This window comes from Heterocephalus glaber, unplaced genomic scaffold (genome assembly GCF_053883595.1).
Source record: "Heterocephalus glaber isolate CG9 unplaced genomic scaffold, H.glaber_assembly_v1.0 deba00001773, whole genome shotgun sequence".
Taxonomy (NCBI): domain Eukaryota; kingdom Metazoa; phylum Chordata; class Mammalia; order Rodentia; family Bathyergidae; genus Heterocephalus; species Heterocephalus glaber.
The window spans coordinates 6363892-6377178 of NW_028258463.1; the positions used below are offsets into that span (position 1 = coordinate 6363892).

The 13287-nt window shown below is 56.8% G+C and overlaps 1 protein-coding gene across 4 annotated transcripts in view; it reads right to left on the reverse strand.

Annotated features, from left to right (window-relative positions):
- Abcc3 (ATP binding cassette subfamily C member 3) overlaps positions 1-13287 on the reverse strand; it is a 41940-nt gene that overhangs the window by 13248 nt on the left and 15405 nt on the right. For 3 of the 4 annotated variants that reach the window (XR_002387710.2, XR_002387712.2, XM_004859735.3), the window contains exons 5-19: positions 12465-12587; positions 12194-12255; positions 11526-11657; positions 10383-10577; positions 7274-7451; positions 7024-7185; positions 6544-6636; positions 5018-5221; positions 4788-4934; positions 4368-4455; positions 4066-4132; positions 3747-3873; positions 3495-3671; positions 1215-1382; positions 759-948 (exon numbers count right to left, since the gene is read on the reverse strand). Coding sequence is in view for 2 of the 4 variants with exons in the window: in XM_004859735.3 (XP_004859792.1) it covers positions 759-948; positions 1215-1382; positions 3495-3671; positions 3747-3873; positions 4066-4132; positions 4368-4455; positions 4788-4934; positions 5018-5221; positions 6544-6636; positions 7024-7185; positions 7274-7451; positions 10383-10577; positions 11526-11657; positions 12194-12255; positions 12465-12587 (2113 nt within the window). In the remaining 2 variants the exon portion in view is untranslated. The remainder of the gene's footprint in view (positions 1-758; positions 949-1214; positions 1383-3494; positions 3672-3746; positions 3874-4065; positions 4133-4367; positions 4456-4787; positions 4935-5017; positions 5222-6543; positions 6637-7023; positions 7186-7273; positions 7452-10382; positions 10578-11525; positions 11658-12193; positions 12256-12464; positions 12588-13287) is intronic. The other variant, XM_004859736.3, reaches the window with a different exon arrangement.

A 13287-nucleotide genomic window follows, 5' to 3' on the forward strand; every position in this document is an offset into this window, starting at 1 on the left:
GTCTGTTACCCTGCACCTCAACCCTCACTCCAGTGAGGGGATCTGACACACGAGCATGAGAAAGGACGAAAGAGTTTGGAAGGACACCCAGAAAGACGTCCTCCAGGGACCACGGAGGAGGGGACTCGAGCCTCAGGGCTGGGACTTGGGCTCTGGAGTCAGACAGGCTGAGCTGAGGTCGCACTTCCTGGATGCGTGACCTTCAGCAGATGCAGGAAAGGAATCATCATTGTACCTGGCTCATGGCATCTCTGTGAGAAGGCTGTGGGTCAAGGGCCCTGCATGGGGCATGGCACTTGGCGAATGTCCAAGGTGGTGGGCAAGGAGCTCAGGAAAAGTCCTATGAGCCAACCCAGAGTTTAGGATTTGGATCCCTGAGGACAGGGAGATTACATTCGCTCACCACTCTATCTCTCGGTGTCTGGAACAGTGCCTAGACAGTCATTGTTCAATAAATCTTGGTGAATAAGTAAATGTTTTTGCTAAACAACTTATCCATAAAGCAGCTTTGCCATACCCTTGTGGACTGAGCCCATGGACCCTTTCGACAGAGGGAAGGCAGGCTCTTGAGGCCTGACCTGCCAATCCAAGGTCTCGCTGGAAAGAGGAGGAAGTGGGACTTATCTGCATCCAGTTCAGTTTCTTTCTGGCGACATCTGCTCTGACTGTCGCACAGATGGCCTGGGTTTCCCAGAAGGCCTCAGGTCAGGGAGAGGCTGGCAGGGCATGGGATTCAGGAGGGCCAGGGTGGCTCGTACCCATCCTGTGGTCCTTATGGGGCTCCTGATCCTCATCAGGCGAGTAGTTGCGGAGGAAGTTGGCAAAGCTGCCATTGTGCTCCAGCAGGGCTGAGTAGGGGCCCATTTCGGACACCTGCCCGTTGGCCAGCACTATGATGAAGTCTGTCTGGGACAGGAAGCTGATGCCATGTGTCACCAGCACCCGAGTCTGTGGAGAAGGCAGCAGGCCCTGGTCTCACCATCCTCAGGGTGTGCCAGGGGGGACAGATGGGGACATCCATGACTCACCCTGTGCTTGCCCCAGCCTACTCAGTGCCTCTGGAGTGTGTGTCCCCACTGGTTTCCCTGCCATCCAGGCCATGCTCCGGGCTGTCAGGGTCCCCCAGGTCTCACCTGAACCCCTCAGGCTCCTACCATTTTCCTCCCAGGGTGTGGGCTCATGAACTGCCCTTGGCCCCTGCCCTGTGGCCTTACCTTGCCCGCCAGCATACCCTCTGGCCCAATCACGTGGTCGAAGATGTGTTTGGCCACATGGGTGTCCACGGCTGACAGTGGGTCATCCAGCAAAAAAATGTCAGCTTCACTATAAACAGCTCGGGCCAGACTGACCCGCTGCCGCTGGCCCCCAGACAGGTTAATGCCCTGGAAGGAGGAGGAGGTGGAGGTGGGTGCTGGATGGTGGGGGCAGACAGGCCCAGAGGGATAAGGAACTGTGCAGTCACACAGCAAGGCAGGCCTCTGGATCCACATTTTATAGGGTGCCTACTGTCTGAGAAGCTGGGGGCCACCAAAGAAGGCGTGGTGGCTCTCAGAGTCCTCCTGGACAGAGGAAGCCTCCTTTCTTGCTTTGCCACCCTGCCAGCTGGTGGCCCTGGCCAACCCGGTGTCCATGGACAGAAGAACAGAAAGTCAACAATGGTACATCATACACTGGACATCACTCAGCCTGAGAAGCATGAACCACTAACATATGGCTCATGGATACACCTCGGGGACACTGCGCTATGTGGAATAAGCCAGTCACAAAAAGACAAGGGGATTTAGCTCAGTGGTTCTGCTGCCTGCCTTGCAAGCGCAAGGTTCCAAGTTTGATCCCTGGTACCAAAAAAAAAAAAAAAAAAAGTTAAGCAGGGCATGGCACTGCATGCCTATAATCCTAGCTACTCAGGGAGCTGAGGGAGGAAGATTTTGAGTTTGAGGCCAGCCTGGGCTACATAATAAATTCAAAGCCAGTCTGGACTACATAGTGAGATCCTGTTTCAAAAAACAAAACAAAACAACTAAGTAAATAAATAAAGCCAGATGAGGTGGTATATGCCTGTTATCTCAGCTACTTGGGAGGCTGAGGTAGGAAAATTGCAATTTGAGCTCCACCTGGGCAAATTAGTGAGACCCTGTTTGGAAATTAAAAAAAAAAAAAGGCTGAGGTGTAGCTCAACAGGAGAGCACTTACCTAGCGTGCTTGAGGCCCCGGGTTAACTCCCACACCATAAACACAACAACAAAATTACTTAATGAACACAAAGTTAATTAATTAAATAAATAATTTTTAAAATCCCAAAATGTCCCATGTTTTTTAGAATAAAGGCCAAAATCTCAACCAAAAGTCTTGGTTTGTTGGTTTGGTTTTTTTGGTACCAGGGATCAAACTCGGGACCTTGTGCTTTCGAGGCAGGCGGCAGAAGCACTGAGCTAAATCTCTGGCCCTCAACCCAAAGTCTTTATGACCCTGCCTCGCCTCGTACCCTCTTCCATTTTCTCACCTCCAGGCAGGCAGAGAGCATGGAATGCCCATCCAGTCCAGGTCTTCCAATGCTTCCTGCCACTCTCCCCTACAGCTTCAAGTGGCAGGCAAGGTCCCAAATAACCTGGCCACCTGGTTACCCTTCTGGCCTCATTTTCTCTTCCTGACTCCTTGCTCACTTTGCTCCAGCCATCCTGGCCTCCGTGCTGGTCAAATGTCCTTCAGGAGCCTCTCCTACCTGAGACTTTGAACTTCCTTCTCTGTCTTGCCTTTCTTTTTTTTTGGTACCAGGGATCAAACTCAGGAACTTGCACTTTGGAGGCAGGTGGCGGCGCCACTGAGCTAAATCCCCGCCCTCCTCTGTTTTGGATGCTCCTAGATATACTTCCAAGGCACCAGCCAGGGCTCTGTCACTCCACACAGGGCTCCATGGCCCCTACAGGACTTGATCCTTCTTTTTGTTCAGGTCTCCATTTCTCAGTGTTGCTTTCCCAAGCTACTCTAACAACCCAGCCTGCACATATTCCTGTGTTCCTGTTTTGCTTTATTTTCCCCCCTTAGCGTTACCTCATGTATTATGTGTTTTACTTATCATGTTTATTGTTTCTCTTTCCCAGTAGAATGTAAGGTAGAGATTTTAGACTCTTGAATTCACTACCATGCAATATTGTCTGGTGTATAGCAGATGCTTAATAAAAATCTAACGGATGGATGGATGGACGGCTGATGAGCTTCTCTTCCTCAGTTGTTAAGATTCACACATAATGCCTTTCTTCACATGGATTCCCCCTCAGAGCCCTCCCTGTATCCTGCCCAGACCTTCAGGGAATTCTACGGCCCCTGCCTCTTGCTGAGTTGGCCTCCCCTGGTCAGAGACCTCCTTCCCCGGGGCCTGGCACAGAGCTGGGCATGATGTTACGTGAATGAGTAGATGAATATATGCACCTGGGCAAGGCTGAGGTGGGCAGTTACATGTGCTGGCTCCTCGGGGATGGGCAGAGACCCTGTACCTTCTCTCCGATCTCCGTCTGGTCTCCACCAGGCAGCATCTCCAGGTCAGCTAGCAGGGCACAGCCCTCCAGAGCCTGCTGGTAGCGCTTAGGGTTCATGGCTCGGCCGAACAGCACGTTCTCCTGAAGTGTGCAGTTCTGGATCCACGCCTGCTGGGGCACGTAGGCCACGGAGCCCTGGCCACAGGAGAAGGTCACCTTGGGGTTTGCCCATCCCTGACCCAGCCTCACCAGGAGCCCCCGCCCGCTCACCTTCACAGACACCGTGCCTTCTAGCTTCTCCATCTCTCCCAGCAGAGCAGACACCAGGGAGGACTTCCCACAGCCCACGGGCCCCACCACGGCCACCAGAGCCCCTTTGAGGACCTGGATGTCTAGGCTGGGAGCAAGGAGGCCCCATCAGAGGCCAGGATTCCATTTGGTCCTCAGGCTAGGACAGGCAGACCCAACCCTTCCTCCCTTCCAGGTATCCCCCTGGCAAGAGGAGGCCCTTCCCTTCCTACATTCCTGGTGGAGGATGCAAGAAGACAGGGTGCCGCTGTTGACCCAGCCTCCCACCCACTGTGGGTACCTGTGTAGGGTGGGGGGCAGGTCCTGTGCCCAAGTGAAGGTGCCATTGTGAATGGTGATGGCGCTACCTGGGAGGATAAAGGTGCACAGGGTCAGGGAGCCCAGGGGTGGGGAAGCAGGCAGGGCACAAGGGAAGGAGGACAGGGGCAGGACTCCAGGAGGAAGGCAGAGGGGAGGGGCAGCTGAGGAGGAGGCAGGGGCAGGGAGAAGGGGACCCGGGAGCAGGAGAATGAGAAAGCTCGGGGGGGGGCTGCTCTGGAGTGAGGGCTGGGATGAGGGCAGCCCCGGCAGAGGTTTCCGGACCTGGGGAGATGGTCTTTCTCTCCACACACTGGGGGTTCAGTTCATCCTGGCTCAGGAAACGCTGAATCCGTTGTAGAGACACTTTGGCCTGTGGGAGGGTGTGAGTCAGTGCTAGAGGCTGCTTCTCCCATCCTCAACCCCTGCTACCCTTGCTTGGTCCCCAGCTCCCTGAGCTAGGCAGGTCCCTCCCAGTCAAGGGCCCACTCACTGGTGCTGGGGCCCCTTTCGTGACTGAGTCTTCCATGGCTCCCACTTCCCAATGATAAGGTCCAGGTTGGGACTCAGAAGCTGTCTCCAAATGACCCTCTTAGCCTTCCCCAAGCCCGGGAGCTCTCACTGACCATCCCCGGCTCTAAGAGACCTTTTCTTGACCCTCATCCCCTGCCCTAAGGCTCGCAGAAGCCAAGCCCTGCGAGTTACCTGGGTCATGCCAGTGATTAATATGGGGAGTGTGTTGAGGGGTCCCTTTAAGATATCGAACAAGGACACGGACACAAAGGCCTTCTCAGCATCCAGCACATTGTTCTGGTCCACACACACGTACACCCCAAGGGTGATCAGGGTCACCTGGGGAGCGTGGGAGTGAGTGTCATGTGGGGCCTGGGTTGGCCAAGCAGGAGGCAGGAGCCCAGCCCTGGTGGCAGGCTCACCAGGAAGGGGGTGCAGAGCCAGATGAAGGTGGAGATGGCTTGGAGGTAGGTGCCCTTTCGAAGCACCCGGAGTTCACTCTGCCTGATGCTCTCCACTTGCTCCAGGAAGCTGGGCTCCCAGGCATACAGCTTCAGCACTTTGATGCCTGCCAAGATCTCACTCATCAGTTTGATGCGAGAGTCCTTGAACTTCATTTGCTGCACCTGTGCAGTGCAGAGAGCGGAGTGACACATCCGGTCCCCTCTCCTGACCTCATACCCAAGGCTTACACCGGCCGCGTCTTCATCCTCAAGCATTGCCGCCATCTTTGCCTGCTGGTCTCTTTTTTTTTTGGTACTGGGGATCGAACTGAGTCCTTGCGCTTGCGAGGCAGGCACCGGAACCACTGAGCTACATCCCTGGCCCTACATGCTGCTCCCTTGATGCCTCCACCTCCCTGGCAGGCCTGCGGTGCCCACCATCTCTTCCTCCCCACATGCTCTGCCTGGGAAATCCAGCTCCACTCTCAATGCCACCGTTGCTGACTGTCCAGGGCAGCTTCCTCTGTCCCCTCACCTGGGTGCCTAAAGCACATTGCGCTTCCCTTGGTTCCCATCACTGTCCCTTTCTGTATCCCCAGTTAGACCTCAAGCTTCCTAAGGGTCTGCACTGCTCATTTCTGCATTCCCTCAGACCCTAATCCAGTGTGCAGGGCCTCAGATTAATTTATCCACTCAACCCCTACAGACTGAGTGCCTGCTCTGCATCACACAGCTGATAGTCTGATGAGGGAGGCAGGTAATGAGAACTAATGACCCGAATAATGCTTAATCACAAGTCATGAGGCGTCCTCTAAAGGGAAATAAGAGGGTGCTGTGCAGGAACAATGGGGCGGGCGTCTGGAGGAAGCCAGCTCATGCCAAGGTGAGAAAGAAAGGAGTTAGGCATGCAGGGCTGAAGAGTGTTGGACAGAGGCCCAGAGCCACTCAGAACTGTGGTGACACACTCCTGTAATCCCAGTACTTGGGAGGCTGAGGCAGGAAGATTGCCATAAGTTTGAGGCTAGCCTAAGCTACATGGTGAGTTCAGGGGACAGACTGACCTACACAGCAAGACCCTGTCTCACAAAACAAAACAAAACACACAGAGGTACACAGGACTTAGTTCTTGGAGAAAAGAGAACAGGCCAGCTTGGCTGAAACTTGGCCATACCAAGGGGATGACTTACAAGGGGAGAGGGAGCCCGGTGAGTGGTCTTAAGGCATTGGTCTTTTATTCTACATGCAGTGGGAGGCTGCCCAGGACTTCTGTAAATGTTTGTAAATGCTCTCTATGCCAATCTATGCTCAGCATGGTAGAAAAAGTCCTCATTAGGCCCTGGTTCAAATCCCAGCACTGCCGCACTCTGGACTGCTGTAATCTCCCCAGACCTTGGTTTGTGCAAGTGGCTTGTGGGCACCCATACCCAGAAGCAAGGATGTTCAGTGGCCCCCAGGAGCCTGGCTTGGTGCCCCCAGCAGGAGAGCTCGCCTCAGACAGCACTCACTTGGTAAGCTCGCATCTTCATGGCTACGGCACTATTGAGTGGGATCAGCAAGACCATGAGTGCCACACCAGCCAGGACAGAGGGACCCAGGATCTGAGGAGGCACAGGAGGTCAGTCAGACAGACTGACAGAAACCAGAATGACCGCGACACTGGAGGGGGCAGCCAGCCATCAGATAATGACGACAGACAGCAGACCTAGAGTGCTGTCAGGGCACACTGGAAGGCCAATGCAAACAGACAGGTGACGCCACCCGGCCCTGCCACACCCGCACTGCCTCCAAGTCCCCGCCCCCAGCTTTCGGAGGAGGGGTCCCAGCAGGGCAGGAAAGGCTCAGTTGCGATGCCAGCAGCCAGAACCCCAGCACCCAGGGAAGCGCTCGTGTGTGACCCATACTGACCCCTTCACGTCCCTTCTGCAACAGAGTCAAAAGGAAGGTGGGGATGGGGGAGGAGAACAAGGTCCAGGCTGAAGGGTCACCTGCCAGAGGAAGTAGATGGCCAGGGAGACCTGCAGTGGGGCTGACCACAGCAGGAAGAGGAAGGGGAAGACGTCCATGAAGCGCTGAGCGTCCACCGACATGAGGTTGACTATTTCTCCCACTGTGGACTCACGTTTGACTGAGTTGGTAATGAGCAGCGCCTGCAGGGGACAGCAGAGGATGGACCAGGCCCTCGAGCCCGTCCTGAACTGACCAGGCCACCCCTCCCCAAGCCCTGCTCCCACTAACCTTCTTGTAGATGACACCGATGATCCCCGTGCGGATCCTCAGGGCCGCCACGAAGACACATTGGTAACACAGGTTCAAGACCAGGGTCTGCGTCATGCTGCTGACAAACATCAGCCCGGCCAGCAGGAAGCCCCACCAGGATGGGGCCTCAGGGTTGGGAATAAACCGGATCAGCATGCTGCAGAGGTGGGTGGGGGCAGTGTGAGGACGGGCGCTGCTGGGCCGTCCCTGCCCCAACCTGGGCCAGGGCACTGGATCTCAAGGGCCATCCCTGAACCTCTTGGCTCGCACTCTGTCACTCTCTCACTACCAGCCCCACCCCCTGCCTCTCACCAGTTTTCTTCTTCTTCTTTTTTTTTTGCAGTACTGGGGATCGAAACCAGGGCCTTCACACTGAGCTACATCCCCAGGCTTTTAAAAACATTTTTGACTGTGAGACAGAATCTTGCTAAGTTGCCCGGCTGGGACTGGGACTTTTGATCTTCCTGCTTCAACCTCCCCGAATGCTAGGACCCTAGCACCTGTCACCTCCTTGCACCACATGGCAGGAAGCAATGCCACATTGCTGCTGAGTAGGGCTTCCTGCTCTTTCTCCTGGGCTGCAGAAGGTTCTGGAGAGCATCACAGGGCCACACAGAATCTCGGCCCTCGAATCCATCCTTCCAACACCACCTGGGCCCTCATCTACCTCCTCTTCCAGGGCTTCTTCCTCCCTCTTCTCCTACCTTGCCCCTCTCGGCAGCTCCCTGTCTTCCCATTTAATCACTCCTTGTCACCCACAAACTTCTCTCCATACACCTGCCCACACCCTTTGCTCCTGCCTTGGAAGGGAAGGTGTCCCTCCAACTCCTCAAGCCTGATCCTGCCTCCCTGAGCCCTGGATCCCAACCACCTCTGCAGGAACAGGCCTGGGATCGTATGATCCTCAATGACTTCCCCTCCCCAGGCAGCCCTGGGCCTTCCCTCATCGACATGACCAGGTCTCTCCATGGTGGGGCGAACTTTCTTTTTTTTTTTTGGTACCAGGGATTGAACTCGGGTACCAGGGATTGAACCCCGGCCCTGGAGCGAACTTTCTTTCCCTTGAGCACATGGAGCCGTCAGCCATCCCAGAGCCAGGCCTCCTCTTCTCCAGGGGTTGAGTTGTGCCCCTAATCAGGACCTGACCCCGCTACCTACAAATGTGGCCTCGTTTGGACCCAGGGCCTGGCAGTTGTAACTAAGTAAAGATGAGGTCATATGGGAATGGGTGTCTATAAGAGGAGAGGCTCGGGCTGGGGATTTAGCTCAGTGGTTCTGGTGCCTGCCTCGCCAGCGCAAGGACCCGAGTTCGATCCCCAGTACCAAAAAAAAAAAAAGAGGAGAGGCGGTTTACACACACAGACACGAATAGAGACGGCCACGTGATGACAGTTACAACATAGGAACACCAGGACTGCTGGCAACAGCAGACGCCAGGGGAGGGGCATGCAACAGATCCTCATTCACAACCTCCAGAAAGACCCAGCTCTGCCCACACTTGGTTCTGGATCTCTGGCCTCCGGAATTTGGGGAATGCATTTCTGCTGTTCCGAGCCACTGGTTGGTGCCCAAGTATTGGGGTAGCCCTGCAAACCACACAGCCCTCTTTACATCAGCTTTCTGGATTTCCATACCACTGGCTGCATGGCAGGCCGTCCCCTCCCGCTCTGACTCAGCCTTTGTCCTTGGCAGTCACTAACCAACTCCTTGTTGCCTTCTGCAGGGTCCAGCTCGCAGGCCAGCTTTCTGCACTGAAAGCTGAGCTTGCTCTGCCCCGTGCCCCAGCTTCTGCGCCCAGGTCTGGCCCAAGAGCCCATCCCTGGGGCTCTGCTGGGGCCCTTCTGCCTTCTCCTCCCATGCGATCTTCAGGAGAGGTGAGCCCCAGCCTTGGGGTTAGGGCTCCGCTGATGCAATCTCCAGCTAGCTGGGAATCTGGGCCCACCAACACCTCTGGCCCTACATGGCCAGGACTCAGCACACTCCCTTGCCCCATGCCCAGCCTCTTCCTCCTCCTCCTGTGCTCATCATTCAGTGAAAGTGTCCAGAGTCCTAGGACGTACCCAGCCTGCCGGTAACTTCCCCCATCCCAGCACACACCCATCCTCCTATTAGCTTCTGAATTCCCTTCCCACCCATACACTTATCTGACCTGCTTGGCCTGCTTTCCACCCAGCCGCCCTGCCCTACACTCCCCACTCTGCTGGCAGCGCCATCCTTCTGAAATCCAAACCAGATACCCCTTGCTGGCTTCGCTTCCTGCCCCTCTCTCCTTCCCCTTTGCTCTGCAGTAAGTGACAGCCACCTGGAGTCCTGAGTCATACTGCATCAGCCCTTTGTCACTGCCAGGCTGCACTTTCCCCTCCTTCTACACCTACCTGTGTCTCCAAACCTGCCAAGCTCCTGAGCTGGCAAGGGTCCCTGGAGTCCCAGGCTGCCTTCCTGGCCCTACCTGGGATTTTCCAGACACCTGGTGCACCTCTCCCCGCTGCATTCTAATTGAATTCTGTGTGGTTTCTCCCACAAGGCCTGAAGACCATGTCTTATTATCTCTGCATCCCTGGTGCCTAGCAGCACTCTGGCCCCTGGGAGCTTATTAAGTGTTTGCCAAATGAATGAATGTGCACGGGGAGGGTGAGAAGCTGGGGCTCAGCTGCTAGGCAGTTTTTCACACCACTCTGTTCTTGGAGAGCCCCTTCTAGTCCAAGCTCTCAAGCGACAAATAACAGCCTGGTGGTGGTGGAAAGAACAGTGTGGCTGGAATTCAGACCCCTGCGATCTGACTCTTGTTTGCCAGCTGTGTGCCCTTGGCCAAGTTGCTTCACCTGTCTGTGTTGAAGGTCTGCTCTGGCACTTGTAGAACAGGAATGAGTTACGGAGAGAAGGCCTGGAAGGAACCCAAGCTTGCTCCATAGTGCGCACCCCAAATAGAAGTGGAATGCCCATAGGGAAACAGAGATGCAGAGGCAATGCCACTTGCTAAGGGTCACACAGGAAGTAGGGACAGGGCTGAGGTTCCTTTTCCTGTCTCTTGTTCCCCACCCTGGGTCCCAGCCCTAAGGGCAGCACTAGGGAGGCAGTGTGGCGAGACCTGAGCAGCTGCGGGTTGACAAAGCTGAGTAGGTCCTGGATCAGCTTGAAGAAGCTGCCAGTGAGGAAGCTGGAGGCGAAAGTGATCCCCAGGGCCCACAGGAAGGAGGGCTTCCGGGCCCGGGGCTGGCTCCCCAGCAGCACCTCATCCTCAGCGGAGACTTTCTTCCCAAGAGCTTCTGCAGCCTTGGCTCTGCTTGGGGAGGAAGGAACAGGGGAGGAATGAGTGAGTTCAAGGGCTGGGCTGGCTGGCTAGCACTAAGGAGGGGAGCAAGAGGACGTGGGGAGCTGTCCCCTCGGCTCTCAGAACTGGGAAGGGGACAGACAGCATGAGGATTCCCAGGTGACTCTGTCTGCAGCTACTGGAGGAGGGTTTCAGACTATCAGCCCTGCTCCTCCCAGCCTCTGGCCCTCCCCACCTCCCCAGGGGCGGCTCCAGGGAGGATTTGAGGAGGGGGAGGCCAGTAGCCTAGTCTCCAGGCAGTGGGACAGGGAGAGGACGTGGACGGCATGGAGGGACAGAGAGGGGGTGCACTGGGCAGCCGGGGCTGGGGTGGGGCATAGGCCTTCCCAGTGGCCCCCGTCCTGGAAGCTAAGATGCTGCTACCCAGCCCAGGTCCTTGGCTTCTCTAACCACCAGTGACCAGAAGGGGGCGCTGGGCTGCATAAGCCATGACCTCTCAGACGCTTGCTCGGAGGCTGGTGGGAGGCAGGCCTGGGGTCTTGGATGTGAGGACACCAGACCAAGGCTCCTCAGCTGTAGAGGCCTCCAGATAGGCGGGACAGGATGGAGGGGACTGGCCCTTCTCTTCCTGCAGGAAGCCTGTGAATCCGCCATTGAGCTCAGGCAGGGGAGAACAGCGGTAGGAGCAGGAGCTCTGGGCCAGGGAGCAAGACATGGATTCCAGGTCTGCCACCACCAGCTGGGGACACCATTAACCCTCTGGTGTCTCAGTGTCCCCTTGTGGATCATGGGCCCAAGAGAAGTGCACTCTGGGGCTGGTGAAAGATTAAATGTGTTAATCTAAGTGCCAAGGACCATGACTTGGATGGAGTGAGTGTCAGCCACTGGCAGAGCCTGGGACAGCAGGCCCTGCCCAGTCCTATGCTCCAGGACAGACGTGCCCTGAGGGGAAGGCCTCACCCTGCTGTTTGCCTTTCCTGCTTCTGCCATGCCTCCAGCAGCTGCTGCACCACTTGGCGGGAACAGTCCTCCTCGTTCAGGGACCAGAGGTCCTGATCTTTCAGGGGACGCCGGTAGCCGAGGATGGCTAGACTGTGCAGGGGCAGGGGACAGAAAGCCCCACACAGGCTCAGAATTTAGCAACTGTAACTGGTGCGCCCCATCTGTCCCCAGGCCCTGGTGATGAATTCCGTGCTGGTGCTGGGTGAGCTTGGGTAAGGATGGGTTCAGCCCGGCCTCAGGTGCTTCCCGGTTAATGAGCTGTCAGTCACCCGGGTCACAGACACAATTATCCTGCTCAAGCCACTCTCAGGGACAGCCGGGGAGATGACAAGCTGCAAGCTTCTCCCAGACAGAAGCACTCAGAACACATTATGGTCCCTTCCTGCCCCTGGGCCTGTCCCTGCGGCCGCCAGATGCCGGGTTGGCTTCCAGCCCAGGAGCACAGTTGGGCCAGGCCCGGTCTCTGTACTCAGCTCCCGGGCCTGACATCCCCACCTTGCCCACCTGTGACCCTGGAGTACGGACACGAGCAAGGCCACCTCCTCAGGTCCCCAGGCTCTGCTTCGTCCTCCCTCTCCTGCATCTCTCCCTCCCTGTGGTCCAAGCTGGAGCAAGAGGCAGCTCACCTTGTGAACCACCAGAAAGTCAGGCGAGACAGGAAGCCAGCGCTGGCCTCTGGACAGCGGTTCTAGAGGTGAGAGAAGGGGGTCGGGGATCGGGGATGTCTCCCAGCCCCTCGCAGCACAGCGGGGGGAAGGGAAGCCCTCACTGCTTCCTGCTCCAGGCCTCAGTCTACAGACTGCAGCACAGCATCTCCCTCCTTCGGGAGGGGTTGAGGAGCAGGCTATGGCGCCCCACGCCCTCCCCGGAGCCCCACGCCCTCCAGGACAAACTCACAGGGTCATTCTTCAGGGAGAAAAGTGGCGGCTTCTCTCTGAAGCAGGACAGGATTAGAGCAGAGAGCACCAGGGCAAAGTAGATGTAGAAGGTGGAGAACCGAAAGGGGTCTGCGATGGTCCCCTAGGGGGAAAGGAGAAGACCACAGGAGGCTCGGAGGCCCAGCCTGCAGTGCCTGCCCTGGGGAGCCCCTTGGGGTGTGGGACTTCTCTGGGGCAGGAGGCAGCCCTGGGGGGCCTCGGCGGCTTCATCTAGGGGATTCTGCAAGGCAGGGAACGAGCACCAGGGCTGGGGCCTGGTAAGGACTCGCCCAGTACCAGGGATGTGCTGGCCCTTGCCTCGCATTACCTGTGTGCCAGGCCTTAGCCTACTGCCAGGGAAGCTGATTCCCTGGCAATTCTGCAATGAGGGCGTGAGGCTCTGAAGGGTTAAACACCGTGCCAAGATCCCTCGGGGGCTCAGGGGGTGGTTTGGAGCCTGGGGCCCTGGCTCCTCCCCTTGCTGGCTCCCACCAAGAGGGAGAATGGGGGGTCACAGCCCCCCACCATTAAGAGCAGAAGGAAGGCCAGGAGATGAGGAAGGGGAAAACACAGCAGCAGGACCCTGGGGGAAGCTCGGGCTCTTTATGCACATGCAAGACATGGGCACTGTCGACGGGCACTGCAGGCAGACATCACACTGGGGTGCCAGCTGGGGGCGGGGTGGCTTCTGTATCCCAAGAGCAGCCACCAGTGCAGCATCTTTGACCCATTTCCTGGCTGCCTCCCCGCTCCGATGCAGCCACTGAGAAGTAGCAGAAGCAGCACAACTGCTGACTGCGGAA